The 26327-nt window shown below is 39.7% G+C and overlaps 2 protein-coding genes and 1 long non-coding RNA gene across 5 annotated transcripts in view; 1 reads left to right on the top strand and 2 right to left on the bottom strand.

The window, feature by feature from the left end:
* gnb3a (guanine nucleotide binding protein (G protein), beta polypeptide 3a) overlaps positions 1 to 8256 on the bottom strand; it is a 15569-nt gene extending 7313 nt beyond the window's left edge. The window contains exons 1-4 of one of the 3 annotated variants that reach the window (XM_061775626.1): positions 7967 to 8256; positions 3857 to 3952; positions 2078 to 2223; positions 1934 to 1997 (exon numbers count right to left, since the gene is read on the bottom strand). In XM_061775626.1, coding sequence (XP_061631610.1) covers positions 1934 to 1997; positions 2078 to 2223; positions 3857 to 3913 — 267 coding nt within the window. In that variant the 5' untranslated portion in view covers positions 3914 to 3952; positions 7967 to 8256. Of the gene's footprint in view, positions 1 to 1933; positions 1998 to 2077; positions 2224 to 3856; positions 3953 to 4071; positions 7722 to 7966 lie in introns of those variants that run through there. The other 2 variants (XM_061775629.1, XM_061775627.1) reach the window with 2 other exon arrangements.
* The window catches only part of LOC133479113 (uncharacterized), a 20050-nt gene extending 752 nt beyond the window's left edge, over positions 1 to 19298 (top strand). The window contains exons 3-6 of the long non-coding RNA XR_009788839.1: positions 1785 to 1879; positions 11448 to 11544; positions 17948 to 18060; positions 18146 to 19298. This is a non-coding gene — a long non-coding RNA (uncharacterized LOC133479113). The remainder of the gene's footprint in view (positions 1 to 1784; positions 1880 to 11447; positions 11545 to 17947; positions 18061 to 18145) is intronic.
* Positions 13105 to 26327, bottom strand: p3h3 (prolyl 3-hydroxylase 3). Its single transcript, XM_061775623.1, has 16 exons — positions 25954 to 26327; positions 25040 to 25224; positions 24719 to 24877; positions 22579 to 22771; positions 22369 to 22500; positions 21193 to 21335; positions 19684 to 19773; positions 19557 to 19609; positions 19400 to 19479; positions 19194 to 19321; positions 17940 to 18029; positions 17710 to 17860; positions 17074 to 17191; positions 16581 to 16656; positions 15853 to 15993; positions 13105 to 14629 (listed from the first exon to the last, which is right to left on the bottom strand). Exons 1-16 carry the CDS (start codon positions 26225 to 26227, stop codon positions 14459 to 14461), a joined length of 2184 nt encoding a protein of 727 aa, XP_061631607.1. The 5' UTR covers positions 26228 to 26327; the 3' UTR covers positions 13105 to 14458.

Here is a 26327-nt window from a genome sequence, read left to right as displayed (position 1 = left end):
TAAATATATATATATATATATATATATATATATATATATATATATATATATATATATAAACTGTTAGGTTTAATGCATGCTGATATACAGTACATCCAACTATCAGACCAAGTGTGGGCTGTGCTTTCATCTATATCTGGAAGTGCTTATTTATTTGAACTCAGTCCTCTACAATGTGAAAGTGTTGTTGTAAGGTGTTTTTAAAATTGTTGTTTTGTTGTTGTGTTTTTGTAATGGTGTACTGCAGTGGAAAGATAGCAATAGTGCATGTGGACCCCAAGAAGAATAGCGATGGCGTCTGCCAAAGTTAATGGAGAGCCATCATACTGAAAGCTTTTTCCAATATTTAGGGTTTTATTTTACAGCTTCTCCAATTATTTAACGATCATATAAAGATATTTAGATAATAAAGGCTTTAAAAATCATAAAATACAAATTGAAATAATACACACCACAATTATATTTACTTTTAAACATGCAATTGTTTAAAGATGACATTAAAAGTGTTTATTGTCAAGATGTCAGGTGGACTTACAGATATAAAAGCCTGAGCCAATGCTTATTTTTCATTTTTCTTTTCAGTATGAGCACTGTGTGAGTTAATAAAGAGGGAAAGTATTTTGTTCAGAGACGTTTTGCTGTAATCGTGCCAAGTTATCAAAACGGTTACTGTAGAAACTGAAACTGACAGTAAAAATAGATATTTACTTTTCTACCTTAGTACATCTCAATAGTCTGTACTTTTTTACTTTTACTTTCAAAAACGAGTTGAATCACTACTTCTACTAGTTAAAAAGTGAAATCATAGATTTGTTTTTCATACAATATACATGTTTGAAGATAATTGCCAAAAACATATAAAAACAGAACATGGAACGTAGTACTCAATTGTGGAGATATAGCGTTGGACTGTTTTTCACAAGCAGAGGGAGTATTTCAATCTCCCGTGTTGCACAACAAAACTCTTCCAGCACAAAAGGCATACAGATCCACCGTTGTGCATGGCCATGCAGCTGAACAGGACAGGTTTAAAATAAAGAAAGAAATAAATACATACGTAATTTCAGTCTTTCTGAATTTTTGGGGCCGTGGCTAAAACAGCGCCCAGTGATGAACTTGGGCGTCTGGCATGACTCATCCCTTCACTATTTAAGAATCTGAGCTCCTCTGAGTGCCTTTGAGCGCCTTCGTTCACATTAGTGTTTATCTGGGTCACTTTACAGCAGGGGTGTCAAACTCATTTTGGTCGCGGGCCACACTGTAGTTACGGTTTTCCTCAGAGGGCCGTTATGGCTGTGAAACCATAATAATCTTTCATCACCTCATAATTTGATTTTTTTGTCCTGTTTGGCCGTAACAGCCTAACAGCCGAATCACCTCATCATATTATTACACCCGAAATTTATAAACTAGTTTTGGAATCAGAAATCGGGGGTAATGGATTTTTCAACTATTGTTCATATTTGGTAACACAAAAATACTTGCAATATCTCAATGTTATTTACGAAATATGACAATTTGAAATCTTGGTACAGATTTTAACAAGAACCATGGAAGTTGACACACATGATTTGCCTTCGCGAGCCACATAAAATCATGTGGCGGGCCGGATCTGGCCCCGGACCTTGAGTTTGACACCTGTGCTTTACAGGGACTTCAGAGAAAGTTGGCACAACCACTGCATTCTTTTTAATGAAAGAACTTGGATATTACTCTTAACAGAACCAGTTAAAAGTTTAAATTGTTGCTCAAGTCCACCTTACTGACGTTTTTGTTCCCCACAGGCGTCTGTTTTGAAGAAGAAAAGCCTGCTCGCGACCCGCTCGGCAAAGACTTGAGTTGTTCCCTCAGGAGACCACAGAGAACCAAACACCAAGAGGTGTGTAACTTGTTAGCACTTCAATTCCAAGCGCGTCACATTGCACTTTCTCACCTTGTTTGTCGTGATGCTGTCCCACACGATAAGCTTCCCGTCTTGTGATGCGCTCACGCACAGCCTGGTGACACGTGAACACGAAAACTTTGAATTTCTTACACAATCTGTCCAAAAAACGGACACTTTTTCAATGTTATTTACTTGGAGTCAGTGGACCAGTGCATTGCGTAGATCTTGGCGAGGTGACCCCTCAGTGTTTTCCTGGTCTTCAACTGGACGCGGCCAACCACATTGATACCAGCCACGGCCTCCTGCAGGGTTGTGTCCTGCGCGGCCTTACGCGCTGCCTAATTGGAAGGGAGGAAGGAGTGCAGTGGTAAAATGATCTGGATCTCAAAAATCGAATTTCAGTGGACTTCAGCTCACGTTTGTTTTTTAGTTTTTTTGATGCCACCACAGAATGTATGTTTTGACATGGAAGCCATGAAATAATTCATTCAGCCCCCAAATCTCATTTCTCTTAGCAACATGAAATTCGCCAGTCATATATTTCATCAGTATATTCACAAAAAGTTCTCAAGAACCCATGGCCAAAAAGACACAGTCTGCCATTTTGGTTTCAATCGCCATTTTAGAGTTATTTTGGACAGTTCCAGGGGTCCGTCAGAGGTGGCCGTGTCCTACAGATTATATAAAAACAAAACAAAACAAAACAACAACAACTCTGAAAACCAATTTCTCTGAGCAAGATGGAATTTGGTAGGGGTCTCTATTGTGAGTAGACCCACAAAAAAGTGTCAGTAACCCATGAACAATAAGATACAGGACGTTTGCCATTTTGCTGTGAAGCGGTCATTTTGGCCATTTCCAGGGGTCCTTCAAAGGCGAACGCATCCTACAGATTTTGTCAAAAAAAAATAAAAAATCAAGCCAGTTTCTCTTATTAACATGACATTTGGTATGCATGTCTATCATGCACAGAACCACAAAAAAAAAGTCTCAAGAACCCATGCCTCAAAAGACACAAGAAGTCAGCCATTTTGGTTTGAAGCAGCCATTTTAGGGTCATTTGGACCATTTGCAGTGGTCCTTCAAAAACAAACTTGTCCCACAGATTTGGTCTCATTGCTCCCAAATCTAATTTGGTAAAAATGTCTATCATAACAGGATGCATAAAAAAGTAAAAAGGACCGATAGAAAAATTGAACAAGACGTCGGCCATTATGGTTCGAAGGAGACATCTTGGGTAGATTCCAGCCTATGAAATTGGCCCAAATGAGCCCCAGTAACCACAGATCATAGACTAGCGATTCCCACCCAGTGTGCTGATAGATTATCAGGTGTGCCGCAGAAAATTATTCAATTCCAGTTCATAGGGCCAATCATTATATTTACTACAAATAACATATCTATTTATGCCACCAATGTATAGTGACAGGTAGAACACTCTCGTTCACTAGATTTCATTACACACGTGTATCCACTTTTTCTGTCATTTTTGTTTGGTGGTATGCCGTAACATTTTTTTTTGTTTTTAATAAAATCCGTGCCTTGGCTCAGTAAAGGTTGGGAAACACTATCCTAGACAGATGGGCGATACAAAATTACAAAGCATTTATACCTTTGCCATCTGATGTTGACAAAACATGGTGTCAAATTTGATGATTTTGAGACTTTGCCATGAAAAAGTAGGTGCGAGGGCCAGTTAATTGCTGCACGCAGCTGTAAGTTCAGTTTTATTTAGTTTGATTTGACAGTGGTGAGCTCAATTATACACTTGCATGACTTCGGTAACTACGATTTTTGGGGACAGTGTGACCTTGGAACAGATTGTTTCCATTTCCATTATTTTCTAAAGCAAAAATTGTTTAGAAAGGAGAACAACCAAAACTGACATAAGAGTTTATGCTGTTCCTGTATATACAGTATAATTTTCTTTTGATTTGTTAAGTATTAGGTGATCAAATTAAGTGCACTTACAGTGATCTGGTCCTTGAGGTTGTCTGCCTCCTTTCGCAATTGCTCCATTTCACCCATGGCGATGCTCGTCAGGCACTGTCAGGGATGGCAGGAAAGCTGATAAGCCCCACCCCCCCCCCCAAAAAAAAAGATAACACAATTCAATGATCCGTCTGCAATATAACTCACAGCGTCCATTCAGTCATGTTGCGAAAAACCCTAACAATGAGCCTTACCTGCGGCAGGCTCCAGCTCTGCGAGGAAGTAATGTTTTTGCAAGTCAAACTGGGCTCTTGCCTGCTTTGCAAACTTCAGTAAGCACACAGAAACCGGTCGAGCGCACACACACACACACACACACACGCACATACAGTGGAGCTCACGCAGGAGTGTATGAATATTCAAGCGGGTCCTGAACAGTAAAACTATTTGCTCTTCAGCTGATTCGCCCTGTATGTACACACAAACCAGTACGTCCTGTCATAATGTCATCACATGGATGTATTGGCGGGGAACGAGAGGAAGTGCGTGTGTGTGTGTTCAAGCGTCCAAATTGTTGATTGCAATAGAATTTGGTCATGTCGTGATTAAAAGAGCCAGTTCATCCTCTAATGGAGAAAATCAGTTAGTGTGACAAATGCAACCACGATAACCCCTGACAGGTTTTTGGGGCTGAATGACACGAGCTGACACTAGGACAGGTCACCCTGGGACCCGCGTTTTCCTTATTTGCAACATCGCAATCGCATCCCACTTTTATAGAGCTTAAGTACAATAAAGAACATGTTTTGTTTAAAAATAGCCTCTCATAACACGTATATTTTCAAAAGCTGTTTCAAATGAGGTTCATGTACCGCCAAAAGCTTATTGCTCACCATGACGCCTGCTAGCCAGAGGCTGAGCTGCATAGTTTTTGTTTACGGAGTAAACTAGTGACTAAAGCACGAGGCAGCTACACTTCCAGTCGCTTAGCTAATATGTTCCATGTGGGAACTTGGCACGCCTTTGTACTGTAGCAGAAAAATCTAAATGAGAAAACGGTATATATTCTTTATGGCTGTCCATGACCTACCAGTTAAGAGTCACTACTCAATACAGTGTGAAAATGATTATGTTCATGTAGTCAGTGTTGGTATTGTTTCTTTGCAGGGATTTTGTTTTTTAAAAATTCATATTTGCCAATATTTGCTCTAATTAATCGATACAATTATTAATCAAACGCCCATCCTTCGATGTCATTAAATACTACCACAGAGGTACCTTGACTTACAAATGCCCCAACTTACGAGCTTTCCGAGTCACGAGCCATTGTTTGGTCAATTTGTTTTGTTTTGTTGCTTTTTTGCTTTGTGTTCCAAGCCAAAATCAGATTTACGAGCAAGCTTCTGATACGCCACTACTCAAACGAAGTGAAAAATTAATGCCGCAATTACGGCACTGTATGCAGTCATATGCATTGGCGACTGTGGCTCTCCTTGCCCACATGCATTACAGTACCTCAGTGCACTTTCTGTTTATTTTATGGGAAAGAAAGTTAAATGCAAAAATACAACATGAGAACATTGGCAAGGAGCTGCTGTAGGCCACAACTCATAGCCAGACACTCACACACAGACGAACCGGCCAACCATCAGCTCACTCACTTGGCAATGCCCCTTAAAGGTACACATCGAACACACAAATAGTACAGTATGTACAGTAAGTACACTCTATAAAACCAGTTTATTTCTTGACATGATCTTTTTTTATGTTTTATACAATACAGTGCTATTGTTCTTGACTGGAAACGAATTAAACTCGTATGTTAACAGTGTACTAGGGTACACCTCAGTGATGGCCACTATTTGCACCTTCCCTCACCATTTGAATCAGACAACACATGACCTGATGGATTTGCCTCTCATTTGTCTAAAGTAAAAAGGAGAGGAAGGAGAGGTCAAGGTGTGTGTTTTTGTGTGTGTGTATGCGTGCGTGCATGTGTGTGTAGATTTGACTTTTTTTGAACCATCTGGAGAGCCTGTAGTGAAAGCACGACCCTGTTAAAATGAAATTAAAGTGCCGATTGATAGTGTCTTGCTGATTTAGTAGCTTTTTGTCATGTATTAGTCCAGACAGAAGGTATTGTCCTGCCATTGTTTCACGTGATTAAATGGCTGCTAGAAGAGGAGGGTGGTGCTGGATTCTGAAGTGCATTAACACCATCCATGGGTGGGGGGCGGGGGCAGGGGGACGAGGGCAAGAGGTGAGTCAGGAGAGTGAGTTTTAAATCCTGTCGGCAGAGATTTTTAAAGGGGAAGAGGGCGGGGGGGAGCCTTTTTGAATCAAATCTGCTCTCATCCGATTACTGACTGCTCTTTGCATGTGGATAAGAGACGGGAGGGAGGGGATGACACCCGAGGGAGGTGCAGTGGTGTGTGCTGGGCTGGATGGAGTGTCAATTGTCTGCTACAAGTGTAGAAGTCATGGTAGTCAAATTTTAATTCTTGGTCAAAAATGTTGATTCTTGGTCAAAGGTTTGTAGAAGAAGTTTGACTTAGATACTAACTTGTCATGTAATCATAGATATATATGATACATATAATACACATGTTATGAAAAATAATACAAAAGACATTAGTTTATTATATGAACCAAAAAGTCAAGGAATTACGTTTCTTACGTTTGCTGCAGCCACTTCACCCTTATTGATACAACACTCTTTGAAATACATTTTTACCTAATGAGGTGTCTTTTTTTATTTTTGGGATTTCTTCAACAATTTTGAAAATCCATCCATCCATCCATTTTCTGTACCGCTTATCCTCTCTAGGGTCGCGGACGTGCTGGAGCCTATCCCAGCTATCTTCGGGCGAGAGGCGGGGTACACCCGGAACTGGTCGGCAGCCAATCGCAGAGCACATAGAAATTAACAACCATTTACACTCACATTCACATCTACGGACAATTTAGAGTCGTCAATCAACCTGCCACGCATGTTTTTGGGATGTGGGAGGAAACCGGAGTGCCCGGAGAAAACCCACGCAGGCACGGGGAGAACAAGCAAACTCCACACAGGCGGGGCCGGGATTTGAACACCGGTCCTCAGAACTGTGAGGCAGATGTGCTAACCAGTCGGTCACCGTGCCGCCCAATTTTGGAAATTATTTTTAATATTATTATAACATCACAGATGTTTTCTTAATTTAACTAGGGTATGTTTCATGTTTTACGTCTTCACCAATTGGCTGAGAGAAATCAGCATTTCCAGGGCTTTTAGCATTTTGAGCACTCCCTTCAGTTATTAAATATTACTCAACAAGGAGTTAAAAAAAAAAGATTATTTCTTTTTATTACTTTGATTATTTAATAATATTATATCATCACTAAATTTAATTGAATTTAACGGTCAATTTTTAAAAATGTTTATGTTTATTGCAGCCACTTCACCTTACTTCTACAGACAGCACTCTTTGAAAGAGTCTGGCATTTTTTAATAAGGCATTATAAAAAATATTTTTCTGATTTCTCCAACAATATGAAAAATATTTCAACTATTATTATAACATCACTGTTTTTTTTTTTTTTTTTTGCTGTATTTAGCTCTATAATTTTCATATTTTTGGGCTTCACTGACTTTGATTGATTCATTCAGAAATCAACATTTCAAGGAGTTATAACCTTTTGAGCACTAAGCAGTTACTAAATAATACTTAACAAAGCATTTTTCAAATTGTATAAAATGTATTTAAAATTATTTGTAATATTATTATAACAACACTAAATTTAGTTGAATTGAACTCATATTTTTTAAGTTTATCATGTTTGCTGCAGCAATTTCAACCTTATTTACTGAAAACAGCATTCTCAAAAACCATGACATTTTTAATAGGGCATCTTTTTTTTTTTTGAAAGATTTTTACATAAATTACATAAAATAAAGAAAATATAAAATAAATAAATACCCAAAAATTTAGAATATTATTATGACATCATTGAAGATTGTTGAATTTAATTGTATATGATGCATATTTTTCACCGATTATGTGGTAGAACTCTGCATTTTAAGCACTCCCTTAATATGAATATTTTGATGACATGAGCCATCAATTAAGCAGCAAAATCAAACTTAAAAAATACAAAAAGGGGCCTCACCAATTTGGGGACTCCACTCGGAATGTTCCAGAAGACTTAAAATAAAAAATGTAATCACACTGGTACAGCAGTCAGTCACCCTCTGACCGTTCCAGCACTTTCCATTCACTTTTGCAGCGGGCCTGATGCTCCCCTTTGTTAGTCCCTCGCTCCTCTCCTCTGCTGCCCTGTGAAGAACAGATGAGGATTGCAGGGATGAAGGGAGATCAGGGATGAGGGGATAAACTGTGCAATGGACAGTGAGAGGTGGCTGCTGCTGGTGGTTGGTTGTGGTGGTGGGGAAGGGGCAGACAAAAACGGAGAGGAGACGAGGGGGGAGACCAAAGAAGGCGCTTACTGCAAGGGGGTCACAAGACACGAGCGTAGGGTGAATCAAGGGATGGAAATAATGGAGGGGAGGGGAGAAGAAGGAAAATAAGAGGGTCTGGGTATATGACTTTTTATGGTGTACTAGTAAGTAATCCTGAAACTTCCTTGAGTGGCAGCAGTGCTGATGTTGACTAAACCTGAGAGGGAGCTAATACTGTATGAGCCACTGAGAATTAGAATTTTATGATTTTTTTTTGTGTGAGAAAGATGGCTGCAATAAAATATGGGGGATTTATATCTTGGTGGTTTCTATTGCAATGATTAGTTCTGGATACTATATTTTTTTACAGAAATTGTGGTTTTCCTCACAATTTGGCTTTTTGCCAAATATAATGAATTTGGAATCGGTTTCATATTGCTTGCTTGCACTTGTATCCACAACAAAGGGTCTGTCATCATCTTCAGTTTCATAAATTACATCCCGGTGGATATCATCTAGGTTGAACTGGTCGCAAGCCAAGCCAAAATTGTAACTACACCTTCATTTAGACCAGTATTCATCGGAAAGATATGTCTTTTCTCAATTTTTCTTTTCTGCACTTAACTTCAAAATGACCGAAACAGAGTCAGCACACTCTAGTTGTCAGTGGCCCATTTTAAGACTTTATGGATTGAGACGATAAGAAAAGACAACACAGTGGAAAACAGATAGTTATTACTTAATACTAGCGTAAAGACTGATAACTCAAAGCAACAAACAATGTTATTTAATTAATTTGTTGAAATATGACGTTGTAATATGGTACAATCCCTAAAAATAATACCTTTTGTTTGAAACCTTTGTACTCCAGGCTTAGATTTAAGTAATATTAAGAATAATCACTAAAATGTTAAATGAACTGTATCGGCCAAATCTTTTAATATTATTATTTACAGTAAATAAATTAAGCAATTAAGAAGAATACAAAGGTTTGTTGATATCAGTGGTTTGATGTGATTATTGTAAGCAAAGGATTTGCAGCTACAGTCTTTTTTTGTATATTCTAAAGCTTCTAATGTGTTCCCTATTTCCTGTCTTTATGACGTCACATGCGCCGGGAACCATTACGCACTGGAGCAGAGTGACGACAGCAGCGGCTGCATTTGGAGACGTCAGGGGAACTTTGTACTTGAGCTCTATTTGTGGAATTTTTTTAAACGTGTGTACGTGTTTTAAATGAATAATCACTTTTGAATGCTTCTGATGTTGAATATATTCACAGTCAGTCCTGGCATTGTGAGTTTTGGTTTACTACTGTACAGCAGTTTCTCTGCAGTGACAATTTGGCCGATAAGTAGACAACATTTTGAGCCTCATCTACAAATATTTTCTTAAGAAAAGAATATTTAAATTTGTTCAAGGACCAAAAAAGACAAGAAAAAATATATATATATATATAAAAATATGGAGTACATCGCACATTGTATATTTTTAAAGGGGGGCACGGTGGACGACTGGTTAGACCGTCAGCCTCACAGTTCTGAGGACCCGGGTTCAATCCCCGGCCCCGCATGTGTGGAGTTTGCATGTTCTCCCCGTGCCTGCGTGGGTTTTCTCCGGGCACTCCGGTTTCCTCCCACATCCCAAAAACATGCATTAATTGGAGACTCTAAATTGCCCGTAGGTGTGAATGTGAGTGCGAATGGTTGTTTGTTTGTATGTGCCCTGCGATTGGCTGGCAACCAGTTCAGGGTGTACCCCGCCTCCTGCCCGATGATAGCTGGGATAGGCTCCAGCACGCCCGCGACCCTAATGAGGAGAAGCGGCTTAGAAAATGGATGGATGGATATATGGATGGAAGACGAGATGCCAAAAAGACGTGATCCCCGTTTAGTCGATGTGGATTAGTCGACTAATAGAATAGACGCGGCCTCCCTCTTGGTGGTATTCCAAAAAAATCATTGCCAATACTGTTCAGTTGTATTTTCCTTCTTAGTACATTTGCATTTAATCTTTAAGAAATGTTTGTTTTCAAAATTATGTGGAATACATTTTAATTGAATTATTAGTAAATTACAGTTTTTGTAATTTTACAATAATTAATCAGTGTTAATGTTCAAACGGTGCATAATGTTACAGTAGCTTATAATATAATATAATAATACTAAGGCCTACTACGCTACTGTATTTTAATGTTGGCCGTTATGGTGGTAGTTGGAGGGGCAAAGTTTGTTTTGTTTTTTTTGTAGGTGGTACTTGGTGTAAAGACTTTGACAGCCACTGCCCAATTACATTGCACATTGTATTCTTTTTACTATAATCATAATTTATTGATTGTATTTTTTTGCTCAGTAGTTTGTTTACTCATTATGATCTTGTTTTTTTTCAAAAATATCAAAACAGTGATGTCTCAATGCAAGACACATTTTTATGGTGGTATTTTTATTCTACTTTTATTTGCTCAATATTTTTTTTCATTTCCTGCTCACAGTGTGACTGCTTTGTATCTGAATTAATTGAATTTGATTGCACTTTTAATCATTCCCTGATATGAATATTCTCGCCATTATTGCACTTTGGAATTTGAAGCCCTGTACTCTTCACACACTATCACCCCAAGCCAAATTGACACGATGGAGTCGATTCCAATATTGCAACGAGGCCTTAAGTAATTTAGAGTAAAATACAGAAAGGTGGCGTCACACGGTCATACTTCCTAATTACTGCATCGAGTGTGAGGTTCGATGTAAACATGACATGCGTTATGTGACACCCGCCTAAGAGGGGATTAATGCGGATGTTTAGGATACACCGTGTTTTTCAGCCGGCACGCCGACCCAATTCTGCAGAAGTAGTAGTGGTGGTGGGAGTGGGATTATAACACAGGAAAGGGGGTGGGGGCTGGGAGGTGAGAGTGTTAATATGGGACATAAACAGCACTTGAGTGTGCACTGAGGAGATGAGGGAGTGGGTCGGGGTCAGGGTGGGGGCCCACTGGCCGACAGAGTCACTCCACCAAATGATAAAAAGATCTCTACAGCTGGATTACTATTCCATATTCTAAATGGGCGACTTTTTAAGCTTCATAAACAAATGCACTCATTTACGGAGGGATTAAACGTAATCGCTCTATTTCTGTCCTCTCTCACAGACACACACTCACTTCTGTGCTCCTCTTTTTTTTTTTCACAGTTTCTCTCCTGCTGCTGGCCCTTGTGAGACTAATGGACATTTTAAACATGGCTTCCATCTTTGGTACTGATACATCCCCTCCTAAAGTATTGGAACAGTGAGCCCTCTTCCTTTATTTTAGCCATAAACATTGAGACAAGAGATCAACATTTATATCTAGAGTTGATACAACAACCATCCATTCATTTTAATGAGAGCAAAAGTTTGGAATACGTTACAATTCTTTCTGTGACCAAGCTTGTAACTCAATTTACTCGTATAAAAAAATAAAATTGTCCCCATTGAAATCTATTAAAATGCCATTAATCTGTTCCATCTTCCAACGAACCATTTATTTTGTGTTTTAATAAAGTAAAATAGCAATTTATTTGGGCAGCAACTGATTATTATTTTAATAATTGATTAATTGGTCAATTATTTTCTCAATTAATCAATGAACCAGATAACATTTTTAAAATTTCCATCCCTTTCTAAAACACAGGCTATTATTTCAAATCAACAGTGCAGAAAATGCACAAACATAAATTGATGTTACTGATTCAGTTACTGGTTCGGTCTGTAAAATACGCAAAAATGTTGATCATTCTTTTCCAGAGTAAAAATCGATGTTTTCAAATATCTTAATTTGATTAAACACAAAAATAGTAACCCAGACATTTTTTTCTCATTTCCATTGAAATCATTCCGTTGAAGACCTCTGGTCAACTGTTTACACGTGATCAATTCCAATCTGGTACACCACATTTAATTGGAACAGCCGTTGTACAGTCGTGACATGCGCGGATCGATGCAAACATCGTGTGATTTATCAAGACGGTCAGTCGTCTTTTTCGCACAGTAACCGGTGTTGTTTTTACACTTGTATTAAAGCAACAGCTGGATAAAAACAAATGACAACTTCAAGTAGTGAAAAAAAAATCTCCGTCGCAAACGAGCTCTGGTTGGAAGCCGCCATATTTACAAGTGCGTAAACGATGACGTCACTCTTCATTTACTGTACCTCAAGACAGAGCAGGCGCAGACAGGATGCTGCCTGTCTATTCCCATTGAACTGGATGACGTTGGATCAGTTTGGGAAAAGGAACATTCCACCCCTGTGAATCCGAATGAAATTCCATTCAGATTCGGCTTGTTTATTCCGATTGAGGTGTTCATATGGAGCATTTTTATTCAGTTTGGGCTTCTAACCTGATTCTCATCAGAACGCAAGACTCCATGTAAATCAGACTGATCAGTCTGCTTTCATGGGGGACCACAGTAATCTGAGAATATATACTGTTGAAAGGCCGAAATTCAGAGGATTTTGACAATTTTAAGTTAAACAATGTCCCTAATCAATTATCAAAGTAGTACTCAGTTAATTTGATAATTGATTAGTTGTCAATTAATCGATGGAGCAAGAAGTTACACCCTGGACTGGTCACCAGGGCCCCTATCGAGACACTAGTCATAAAGATTTATTTTTTTACCGCAAGTTCGGCTTCAAACCGTGAAATTATGCAAACAAACCGTAGTCCTGCTTGTTAGCATAGCATAGACAGGATGTCAGCGATCCGGTTTTGGTCATGTGATATTCCTCGTATAGTTTTAATTGACACATAAATGTTCCACAAGACTGTGATTTCAAGGAAAAAACAGCACTCACACACTGCAGAGGGACCAGAAATGTTTTTTTACTTTCTTTCTCCATAGTAAGTATAAATACAGTACTCACACACACACACACACACGTCAGTTAATTAGGTCCACATAATTAAAACAAGTTCATACTGAACAGTGTCACTAATAAATACTCAAAAACCGTGTCAAGCTTCACTGAAAACCAATAAGGTTCTTCCTTAAATACAGCATGCTCATCTTTTTAGGGAACACCTTAGGATATTGTTCTTTGGTGTCACTTAAATGGTTTTCTTTGGCAGAGTGGAGTTGCTCTTTGGTGGTAACGGAAAGCTAGTTGCCACATTTAACCCTTTCACACTGAGCTGGTGCCAGTGTTGGTTTGGAGCTAGAGCCAAAATGAGTTGTGGTTCTTTTTGCTTTTTCACTGGAAGAACACCCACCCACTTGGAGCTCGCAAAAAATGCTGTGTCAGACTAGCACTAAATCTTTGTTGGTCCAGGGGGAAGGCTCTTATTACATCACTGGCTGAGGGGTGCGGACATTCAACTGTTTTTTACGGATATGGAAGATATCGAAATAGTGAAGTTGAATTTGTAACACTGATTATTTTTTTTTTTTAACCATCAAATTTGTAACACTAAATTTTTAAAATTGAAAATGTAGATACACTTTCATTGTATTCTGTATCTGTGCAATCCGAGTTTGAATTTGAATTTATAACAATGAATATTTTTACTATCAAAACAATGAAAAAAATCTGAGTAAAATATTCAACGTCTGAAATATACATATCTGTGCTGTTTAGAATTTTAAATTTAAATTTCTGACACAGATGTATTTTTTTTTTCCCCACCAGAATTTCTAGTCAGAAATATTCAGTGTACAAAATGTAATGTCTTAAATTCAACTTCAAACTCAGATGACACAAAAGCACCACAAGATATCTATCTGTGCCACCTGAGTTTGGAGTTGAATTTAGGAAGTAGAATTTTTGACATTGTATTTTTGATGTGTTAGAAATACAAATTTATACTTTAAAGGCACAGAATCAGATAAACTTCCATTGCACCTATTGCGTCTATAGAAAAAAAATAAAATTAGTGCTAGAAATTTGATGGTAAAAAAAAATTCTGTTAGAATTTCAAATTCAAACTCAGATGGCACAGTTATACAGTACAATGGAAGTAAATATGAATTTTTGAAATTTGATGGTAAAATATTCAGTGTTAGAAATGCGATGTTTGCAAAATACTTTTTGAAAAGAAAAGAAATGTGAGGTTAAAAGAAATCCATAAGAAGCCAGCGAACTCCAAAGTGAACCAATCTACCACTGTTACCCAAGCAGCACTGGAACCAGCTCAGTGCGAAAGCGCTACTTGAGAGGCGCACAGTCACAGTTCATCTTTGCCTGCCGTCACTCGTCCTCTCGCTCTACCCTTGGCCGGCGCTTGGTTACGTGCGTTCCGAGTGGCGGGGGCTCCGCCGCCGCCGCCATCCTTGTCGTCCGACTTCGCCACGCCCTGCCTGTCGGGGGCCCACCCGTTCTCCACCTCCTCTCGCTCCTGCAGGGTGGGAGACAGACAGGCTGGAATCTAGACTGTGCATGAAGATGAAATCCAATACAGCTAATAATTCCAAATCAATATTTAACCTAAGCAACATCTTTGAAACTTCTATTAAACAGAAATATAGTTTAGAGCAGTGATTCCCACCCACTGTGACATCGGCAGGTGTGCTGTGGGAAATTATCCAATTTCACTTAATTTGTCAGAATTTGTTGTTTACTACAAATGATACATCGTTGTTCATCGATCTATGAAAATAAATTGTAAATTTAACACACCACAGAGAAGAGTGTTGTTAACAAGCCTGTCAAATTTTAATGATTAAAAAAAAATCAGATATAAAATGAAGATTCAAAATGGAAAATCGACACCCCATAATGAAAACCTTTATTTTTTTGCAAATTAGTAATTACTGTATGTAGATGGGATTTTATTTATCTATTTATCTTAGATTTTTGCAACTCATACATACAATAATACATTTCCCAAAATACAGTGGATATAAAAAGTCGACACACCCCTCCCTGTTCAATGTTCATTTTTTTTGATAAAGAAAATAAATTAAAAAAATTAGACCAAGATAAATTGTTTCAAAACTTGTTTCCATTTTTTCGGCACATTAGTACTTATTTAACTTTGTTTCTATTAGAGTTTTGCAAATCAATTACAAAAAAAAAAAAGAAAATCTAGAAACAACTTCATACCCACTGTCATTATAGGCTGTTTGTCATGGCTACAATTTTAAGGGGGAAAAGATGAATTTGAGCCATTTCGGAATCAGGCTGTAACATAAAAATGTGGGGAAAAAATGAAGTGCTGTGAATTGTTTCGCAGATGCACTGCAGATACTTTATTGATCTTGAAGAGATTTTTTTGTAATTCATTTTGCTTTTTTTAAACATTTCTACAGACACAATTGAATTCCTGTGAGGCAATTTGTCAGCAAGGCAGTAGTACAGTATGCAAAACCAACAATTTCCATCTCAAGTGACCTACTAGATGCAGTAGATAGAGCTGCCTGCGGTGGGGTTAAAAAAAAAATCTGTATAGCCAGTGGTAGGAAATAGTGAAGTACAAATACATACTTACTGTACTTAAGTAGATCTACATGACATAACATTTTCCCAGGTGATGAACTCAATGAGGTCAACTCCACAACATCCCGCCAAATTTGCATCGCGCTGCGGGTGTGACGGTCACACCAACGTGTCATGACTCACCATGTCCCTGTAGAGCTTGTCTTTGGTGAACCAGAGAGCCAATGCACAGCGGCGACCTCTCGTCACCGCCGTAACACCGTGCGGATTGATGGGTCCCGACGAGAAGCCAACCAGACGGCCGCACGTCGGTTTGACTCGGGCCTGCGGGGCCAGGACACAAATGTCATGCATCTTGTCAGATAACAGAAGTACTACAGTGTTCCCCCTACTACTGTACATCGCATTAGTTTTGTTGTATGGTGCTTGTATGTGTTGGTGCTGCGTGCGTGTTGAAGTAGCAGTTGTTTGAAGGTTTTCAACTTTGGTTAGCCAAAATGTTATGGTTTGGTTGAACATTTTGGTCTTTAAATATACACAGTTTGATTTGATTTTGTTTTATTTGCCACTTTTACAGTAAACTTCAACTGGGAGTGACGAACAGCTTGAGGCAAGCACGCTTCGCTCTTGTTCAACTGTCCGAGCGAGTGTATTCGTTTCCTCAAAGGGACGACTATCCCCTCTCTTGATAGCGAGAGAGTGAGAACTGGCACTAAGGAATACTTTTGAAAAATGTTTTAATAGGTTTAAGTGCTTTAATAAGTTTAAATGTGTTTAAAACGTGTGGTGCGGTAAAACTACAAAAATAATATGGTCTCTCAATATTGCGGATTTTCACCTACCTACTTCATCGCCCTCGAAAAACGGGGGTTCACTGTGTATATACTGTAAATATAATATAAAACACTTACTGTGACAGTTTTGGTGTCCCTGTTGGTGAAGAACAACTCGCCCCCGTCAAAGTTGTCATTTAGGTAGAGAATGGCGCTGTGCAGAGAAATATGAATTACATTTCAATTTCAAAGTACAGAAGTACAAGCTGTGCCTTGAGATACGAGTGACCTGACTTAAGAGTGAACTCGAATCACTTCACAACAAGCAGCAGTTTGGCAGTTAGTGAACAATTCTTCCAAAAACAGCGATGGACCGAATTCAACTCGTATCCCAAGGCATCACTGGACATGCAATTCTGTCCCTTTAAAAAAATCGATATATATTGTAAATCTGTATTTTTTACAAGAACTATACACAAACCTTATGATAAAATTGTGAGTTTATTTTTAATGTTCAAACATTTCATATCTGTAATATGTGTTATGCTTAAAGAGCAAAAACACATACAGTAAATACTTTCTAGCTCAGGACATTCCAAATGGTTGTACATCCAAAAATCCAAATGTGTACCTGAGGTCCCTGTGTATGAAGGCGGGCGGCTCCTTCCAGCACTGCCTGGTGTCTGGCTCAAGGAGACAGTTGTCCACATGGACCGGATAAGACAAGTCCATTCTGCCTTCTTGGTCACCTGGTGGGCACAAACAAAATATAGAGAATTTATTATTTATTTATTTATTTCATGTCTTTACATTTGTTCGCGTTACATTTTTTTCAAAACGTTTTCTTTTATTTTTCAATAAATAATGCAGGACTATAAATTACGACATTGATTTTTTTTAAAAAAAAACTCCAGAGACCCAACTATTTGTATAAAAGACAAGAAAAAGTACATTTTCCTTAGTACAGTGGATATAAAAAGTCAACACACTCCTGGTCAAATGCCATTTTTTTTGGGTGATATATAAAAAACGAGACCAACATGAATAAGTTCAAAAGATTTTTTCCACCATTAATGTGACCTATATAACTTGTACAACTCAACAGAAAGAAATGCAATTTTTGAGAAAGGAAGTAAAAATAACTCAGAAAATGTGGTTGCAGAAGTTTGCACACCCTCTTAAACCTCAAAAGTAACCAATCAGATTAAAAATTATGCGTGACCATCACTGTGTGACCTGCAATGGAGTAACCCTTGCTTCTTCTTACCTGCAATGGCACTCCGACAAACGAGGTGCGTGAAGGTGACAAATAGTCCCGAGGGGCTCCTGAAGTAGGAATGAAGCAGGATGCGCGCTCTCTCACCCAGCTCGTGCAACAGCTTCGCGTCCGTTTGGTTGACCAGGCCGTCCTGAGCCAGCTGTCACATTCAAGTATGGCGTGTGAAAAAAATGTCTTACTGTACTTTGCTTTTATTTATTTATTTTTTTAAATCTCACATTCACAGCTTTGATCAAAGTGAGGCCGTCTAGCGTCTCGTGAGGCGTATGCGGCGACCGTCGACCCCGGTCTCCTGCTGCTGCAACCGCCTATCAAGAGACAGACAAGAATATTAATAGGGTGAGACAGTTTATTAGGCTGGATTTACACTGTAGGTCCAAGTGTCTAATTCCAATTTAATGCCTATATCCGATTTTATTGACAGGCTATTTTTCCTAACATGGTGGGTAGCACTGAGTTCTGGTACTGGAAGAGAAGCAGCCGAATCTAGAGCAAGAAGAGGATGCTTTTGTGTACGCTACCACGTTTTGTTGTTTTTATGTTCGTTGTTCCCACAGAGCTTTATGTATCGCTGTATGCTCAGTATACACACACACACACACATATATATATATATATATATATATATATATATATATATATAGTTTTATTTAATTATACCCAAATCGCTAATGTAACACAGTTAAATTACATTAAATTTTCTATGGTTTCGCTGTAATTTAAAGTAATTTGTGTACAACCCCAATTCCAATGAAGTTGGGACATTGTGTTAAACATAAATAAAAAACAGAATACAATGATTTGCAAATCATGTTCAACCTATATTTAATTCAATACACTACAAAGACAAGATATTTAATGTTCAAACTGATATACTTTATTGTTTTAGCAAATCATCATTAACTTAGAATTTTATGGATGCAACACATTCCAAAAAAGCTGGGACAGGGTCATGTTTACCACTGTGTTACATCACCTTTTCTTTTAACAACATTCAATAAATGTTTGGGAACGGAGGACACTAATTGTTGAAGCTTTGTAGGTGGAATTCTTTCCCATTCTTGCTTGATGTACAGCTTCAGCTGTTCAACAGTCCGGGGTCTCCGTTGTCGTATTTTACGCTTCATAATGTGCCACGCATTTTCAATGGGAGAAAGCAGGCCAGTCTGGTACCCGCAGTCTTTTACTACGAAGCCACGCTGTTGTAACACGTGCAGAATGTGGTTTGGCATTGTCTTGCTGAAATAAGCAAGGGCATCCATGAAAAAGACGTTGCTTGGATGGCAGCATATGTTTCTCCAAAATCTATATGTACCTTGCAGCATTAATGGTGCCTTCACAGATGTGTAAGTTACCCATGCCATTGGCACTAACACAGCCCCATACTATCACTATCTTCTTTAGGCTGCCAAGATGTATATATCAATTATGCCACTTGAGAGCAAAAAAATCTGAACTGTAATCTGACTCACTGCTGCCATCTGCAACATCCTCTCACACTCTTTGTCAGTCATGACTCCATCGAGCACCACCCGGTTGGTCCCGTTTAGGAGCAGGTCGTCCATGGTGATGGTCACACCCACCTGACGGACTGGACCACCTGCAGGGAAGGTCGAACCGAGGGATGAGAGTGTTGAAAAAAACAGAATTAATTCCAAGAAGAAGGTGCGTGTTTGACCTGCATAGAAGCCGCTGTCGTCCACCTCCTCTTGCTGCTCTTCCTCTTTAGTTTTTTCAGTCATCTTCTTCTTTTCAGCTCTAAGAAACAAGTTATGTTGACTTTCACTTCGGTTTGTTAGTTTTTTATTCACATTTTTGCTTGTGAGCTGACTTACTTCCACATTTCCCTCAGTGCTTCTGGGACAACATCCTCTGGTGTCCAAAGATCCTGCATAGGAACATGTGATAAACGTTTTGAAAAAGTTTACACAATGCAAATTAAAGTTAAAGATAAATACTTACTGGGTCAGTGAAAGTGTAATTTAGGTTCTCCATGCCGAAATAGAGAAGCTTCTTCTCCTGCAACGAGCGTTGGACATAGTGGACGATCTCCTGTAATGATCAACATACAAAAAAGATTAAAAATAGACATATTTTAGACAAATATATCAAAATGTAAAAGGTGACATGTTGGAAGTGGATAATTAAGAGGAAACGAGTAAGTTGTAGACCGGCTACGGAAAGAAAAAAAACACGGAAGCACGAGTAGAACACGCAAACTCTACACAGGAAGCCCAGAACTGAGATTTGAACCTCCATCCATCCATTTTCTGAGCCGCTTCTCCTCACTAGGGTCGCGGGCGTGCTGGAGCCTATCCCAGCTATCATCGGGCAGGAGGCGGGGTACACCCTGAACTGGTTGCCAGCCAATCGCAGGGCACATACAAACAAACAACATTCGCACTCACATTCACACCTACGGGCAATTTAGAGTCCCCAATTAATGCATGTTTTTGGGATGTAAGAGGAAACCGGAGTGCCCGGAGAAAACCCACGCAGGCACGGGGAGAACATGCAAACTCCACACAGGCGGGACCGGGGATTGAACCCCACTCCTCAGAACTGTGAGGCTGATGCTCTAAACAGTCGGCCACCGTGCCGCCGAGATTTGAACCTAAACCTTATAATTGTGAGGCAAACGTGCTGACCACGAGGACCCCGTGCTACCCTCCTACCTAATTTCTAAATAAAAATGTATTTTGATTGTTATGTAATAGTCTGATTTCTTGACATTGTTGGGGGGCTTTATTTAGCTGTAAACTATAATCATAATTAAATGAAAAATATATAATCAATATGTCACTCTTTTTAGTAAATCCATATGTGAGTTTCACTTTTTGAATTGAACTACTGAAGTTAAATTACATTTTCCATGATATTCTAAAGTATTTAGCTGCACCTGTATATATAGGCATATATCCCATATTAAATGGGATTTTCCATATTTAAATTAAATTCCTGTCAATGTGGTTTGACCTTAATCTGCCTCGACCTTCACATTTCATATTTTGTTTAAATTGGATAAGATTTGACAGATTTAATTATTTATGACATCATCAATTGTATGCGGATAAGAAAGAAATCGCTCCCATCATGAAAACAGTTGACAGTAGAAACCGTAGAGGTGACGTTGCACAAAAACCATGAAAACATGAGCTCATTATTAGCAGACATTAATGTGCATGGTAGCATAGTAGTTTAGCTGCTAGTTTGAATCTCTGTTTGACTGTCTCTTTGTGGAATTCCCACTTTTTTGCAGTTTCCGCCCTCATCCCAAAAATCTTTTAGCCTTGAAGACCAAATGTGATTGTGAAGGCTTGTTTGTCTATTTCTGCCCTGCGATCAGATGGCGACCACTCCAGGGTGAACACCACCTCTGGCCCAAAGTCAGCTGGGACAGGCTCCATCTTACCACTGACCCTAATGAGGACAAGCGAGTAGAAAATGGCTGGATTCATGTTCAGGTCGCACCTGAGTAGGCTGTAGGTCCAGTGACTCTTTGTCTCCTCCTAGTGTCTCTTGGTAGAGCTGCAAGTTGTCAATGGCGTCCTTGTCTGAGGGATAAAAGAGGAGCAGGGAGCGAAGCGTTTGCACTGCACCTCTTACGTCTCCAGCTGTAAGCAAGCATGAAGACAGAATGCCCGAATATTAAGGAGTAGTCCAGGTGGTCCAATCAACAATATTCGATATGAGCAAGAGTCTCAATTCCTAAATTCATCAGAGGTTAGTTCCTGCAGAATCTTGATCATTCCTTTCACCATGACATTTTGGACAATTGCTTCCATGAGTATGAGGAAGGCAAAGCAAGCTTTAGGATGAACTAGAACGGACATTGTGTGGTCCTCTCAAATACAGTAAAAGATGAGAGGTTGTGTCCCAATACTTCTGTCCACAAAAGATATAGTTTTACAACAGTGAACCCCCACATGTTCATGGTTAGGTTTTAGATGTATTGCTTTGGTGCCATTTTGTGGCATCTTGACACCACAGAACTATGTTGAAGAGCTTCTTTTAGAAAAAAGTAGTCCTTTGGTGTCATCTTGTGGCATCTTGGTGCCAAGGAACTATGTTGAAGTGAGTTGATGAGCTTCATTTAAACAAAAGTAGTGATTTGCCACTATCTTGTGGCATCTACAGGCAAATGAGTGGATGTCTATTATGCCCAGATTTTTGCTATCTGCAGGGGTCAGCATAATAATCAATTAACCGATCATTAAGAATCAATTAAGTTGTGTGAAACTGAATCAATGAGGCAAAATAGAGTGCACTGTTGGGCTGCAAAAAGTTGAAGCATTGTTGATTTGCTCTCAACTAATTAACTGTCAAAAGAAGACCAACATGATGTCAGCTATGGGAAAATAGTTCCATCCACATACTCCTGAAGCAATACTTTTATTGGCCCGAGCACAAAAACAGCGACAAACAGAGGATAGGATCCACAACAAAATCAGCAGAGGTGAATTTGCAATAAGCGAATACATGTGTGGACAGTGGATGTGTACACAGCTTAAGATATTGGAGAGCATTGCCCCCTACAGGGCACAAGTATTTGCTTACTTTTTGCCAATTGATGACAGTGACCCAGTTGTTGAGGGTATTTGGGGAGTGTAAGAGAGAATGCAGATGTTAGGCTGTAGAAACACAAACCTTTAAATTGCGCGATGTGCATGTGCTCCAGCTGAGTGGGCAAGAAGTCGTCCTGTGAGGAGATCCTGCCGGGAGGCGTGGCCACCTGAGTCACACATGACTGCTGGCACGACAGTAGTGAGAGGGAAAGAGCTAGAATGCATAAAAAAAGATGTTGCGTTCAATTAAGTGTCCTAACATAACATTCAAAACAAAGACACTTCCGAATACCCGCAGCCTTCTCAAAGACGCCGTCGACGCTGTCCACTCCCCTGTCCTCGGGCAAGCGCTGTCCGGCCACCACACACTGCACCCTGCACTCCTCGGTCTGACGCAGCGTTTCATTCACGCACGCTCGCCATCTGTCCGCCGCCTGTGTCCACTCGGACGACGCCTCCAGCTGAAGTGCCGAATCGTACGCCAGCTGTGACGAGCACCCCCCGCCAAAAAAAAACACCAGACAATTTTCTCTATTAAAGGTTGAAGCATACAAGAATTTTGCTCATCTACAAACTACTTATAGATAAATCTATCTATCTATCTATGTATACAGTGGAACATAGGTTTACAGATTTAACCCCTTCTGTGAATCCGTTCGCAAACCAAAACGTTTGCGAAATGGAATTAATGGAAACACCATTAAATTGTTTGAAACCCCCCCGCAAAAAAAATAAAAATAAAAAATTTATAAGGAAAATAGCACTCTATAATATTATATTTTATAACAACATATAGTTATAATATAATTACATGTAAATGTAAAGAATTAACAGTTTTACATCATGATTAATTAATTGCAGCTCCTTCTGGTGTGTGAAACTTGGTCACCAGGGGACAGTACAATAGTCATGCAGACGAACGAAAAGTGAGTGACTCAGTAAGCTCCAATAATAGCAGTCGTTTTTCACAGAGGATAAAGAAGATACAGTATATGCCTGTGAGTATTGTAACATATTCTGTCTACGTGTGTTGATGCACTGTTTGTGTACATCTTGCTTAAAGTGTCACATAGATGGTATTTGTTAGCATGTCTATGGCGTTTTGCATTGTTTGCTAGCACTAAACTTTTAGAAGACAAAGTAAATGTGGTTTGATTAAATACACATGTACTGTAATTTTCGTGGTTTTATGTTTAGCTTGACAGTAAACTTCAACTGGAAATGGCATTTAACAGCGTGCAGCCTCTTTTTTGAAGAATTGTTCACTATCTGCCAAGCTGCTATCTGTTGTGAACTGAGTTGAGTTCATTGCTGCCATAAAATGCTCGTATCTCAATCTTTTTGCTTGCAAGTCAAAGCAAAAAAATCATCAGAATGACCATTTTTACGCCGATCTTACACCACTGCAAGTGAATACACACTTTATTATGAAGAAATAACAAGGTGTGTTCACTAGCAAAACACTGTGCAACAAGTTAGTCTTTTCGCATGCAGCACAATATGCTTTGGGAACGGCGCTGCATTGTGGGATGTGGTGGCCAATTTGGGCTGGCTGTATCCATGGTGAATGTAAACTTAATTGTGTAGTCGCATAGTGAAAGACTGCATGGTAACTCTCAGGAACGTTACGGAGATTTACAGGGTAACATTAGCTCGCGAAGCCTCGCTAACACTATCACCGGCGAGCTCTCTTCCCATGGCCAAAGACAGAAACCTGGCATAAATACATAAATACATCTCTCGCGTTGTAGTTAACATGGATATTTGACTTCTAAAGCCATCAATGGCAGTGAATGTGTTAACACTCGCTGGCTGGCCTCCTTTTTGGAATTAAAGTTGTTTTTTTCCGCCCTCCACTCTTTATTCTTTTTCTCCGTGGCGTTGGCAATATCATACCGAGAATAAGGCGCTTCAAAGCGGCTAAGTCTTGAAATAACACTGTCACTAGCAGTGTTCACTTTTTGGGGAGCCTAATTGAGCAAATAAGCAAAGATACCTGTAATTTGGATGAGAAAAAGCACAAGTGAGACTTTCGCTGCCATGCCAATACTGTACGTGAACTGAAAAAAAGTGTGTGAACCAAGGTACATTTTCTTCAAAAATGTTTGCAAACCGAATTGTTTGTCAATTGGGTCACTGGTAAAAACCAACGTTCCAATGTATATCCTACTCACAAAAAAGTTAGGGATATTGGGATTTCAGGTGAAATTGCAAGATCAACCTAAAATGCACTATACCCTTTACAGATGAACTTAATTTGACCATCTCTCAGCTCTTGAATTTACATTTCCAACTGTTCAATGTCCACCTGTAGAGGGTATAGTGCATTTTACAAGCCCAATATCCCTCACTTGTTGTGCGTAGTGTAATCTAAATTATATGCTGTAGAGTTTGTCATGACAACAGAGCACATTGTTCTTGTGCTCCCTCACCCAGTGTTTTTCGCTGTCCATCTCTCGGTCGTAAAAGTCTTCATCGGTGAGTCCCTCCATCCTTCTGTACTTCTCGATGTTGTTCCTCATTTCAAGGTGAGTGGGGTTGGCCACAAAGTAGGTCTGGGCTGCCGCCGCAGCCTTCTGCAGCTTTTCCAGCTGATGCAGCGAGTGCGAGAGGAGTGTGTGAAGACAGTATTACAATGAATACATGTATACCTTATTGATTCATGAATATGCCTTCCGTGAGAAACTGATTTTGACCTATCACCGTAACTCTCCGGCAACTAGCAGCTACTGTATCTGTGAGTGATTACTAACCTTATAATACGTAACCTGCAGGAAGTTGTACGGGTTGCGGGAGCCGAACTCGTACTCGATGTCTGTGGAAACGGGAAGCTGTCCCACATGGCTGACCGAGCGTCCCACGCAGAACCTCAAGCACTCCGCCTTCTTCTGCACCCAGTCCAGGGCCCAGAGGTCCCACAGGCTCCCCTCTTCAGTGTCTGACAATACAGGGACAAGTGACCACAGGCATTTGATGACATGTTATCATGCATTTAAATCAGTTCAATTCGACAGTGTAACGCAGACATACATGTAAACAGTCACAGCTCCTCAGTAGGTTGCAGCATTATTAGTCTTTCTTTGCAGAGGATAGAGAATATCTGTGAGTATTGGTATATGATCTGTCTCTATGTGTTGCTCCACAGTTTGTGTTGAATAACTAATCGGGTCATTGTCATTTTTATAACAAATAACTATTTTTGAAGTTGAGGAAAAATTGTGGCAAGCTGTCGTGGGACACATAAAATGACATGGAGGGCCTTCAGTTTGACAAATGAGATTCAACCATTCCCACCCATGGTGCTGTGAGAAATCAACAGGTATGTTGTGGGAAATTATCCAATTACACTGATTTGGTCCACAAAATGATTTTGTACAAATAATGCATATGTGTTCATCCATCTACACCAGCGTCATATAGTGACAGGCAGAACAATTAAATGCTATCCCATGAGATGGCAGAAGATACATAACGGACAACATGCGTATCCACTTTTTTGTGATTTATTATTTTTTTGGGTGGTGTGCCGTAAGTTTTTCTAATGCAAAATATGTGCCTTGGCGCAATAAAGGTTGGGAAACACTGAAGTGAATATAGATTGCACATCAAGGGTTGTGCCACACAAAAGCAGAAAGACCAGAATGTACATACCGTCGATGCAACTTACCTAGTTTTTGGAGAGCACCTCCTCCCGCCGCTCCGCACTCCTCAAAACACTGCCTTCGGATTTTGAACAGAGCCTCTTTGGTCGCAATGGACCTCTCCAGCAGCTCCGCGGCCTTCGCCCACTCTGCGTTGTAATACGACCGGACCCCCTTGTAGTACAAAAAGTCATAGGGCTGCAGCAGCGACGAAACGCCGTTCGAGTTGACCGATGCCGCGCATAGGAAAAGGACTTGAGACGCCACGTAGACAGCAAAGAGGTCAGGGGGAAGCGCCATGGTCCCGCACAAGAGGAGACGAGGAGAGACCGCACCACGTCCGTGAGGAAGTTAGGGGAGGTGGTGGGACTTACAGTACCGCTGTTTTCCCGGTAGGGGG

The sequence above is a fragment of the Phyllopteryx taeniolatus genome, chromosome 6 (genome assembly GCF_024500385.1).
Source record: "Phyllopteryx taeniolatus isolate TA_2022b chromosome 6, UOR_Ptae_1.2, whole genome shotgun sequence".
Lineage (NCBI taxonomy): Eukaryota > Metazoa > Chordata > Actinopteri > Syngnathiformes > Syngnathidae > Phyllopteryx > Phyllopteryx taeniolatus.
Note: the sequence above shows the minus strand (reverse complement) of the source record. Positions and strands in the feature narration are given on the sequence as shown.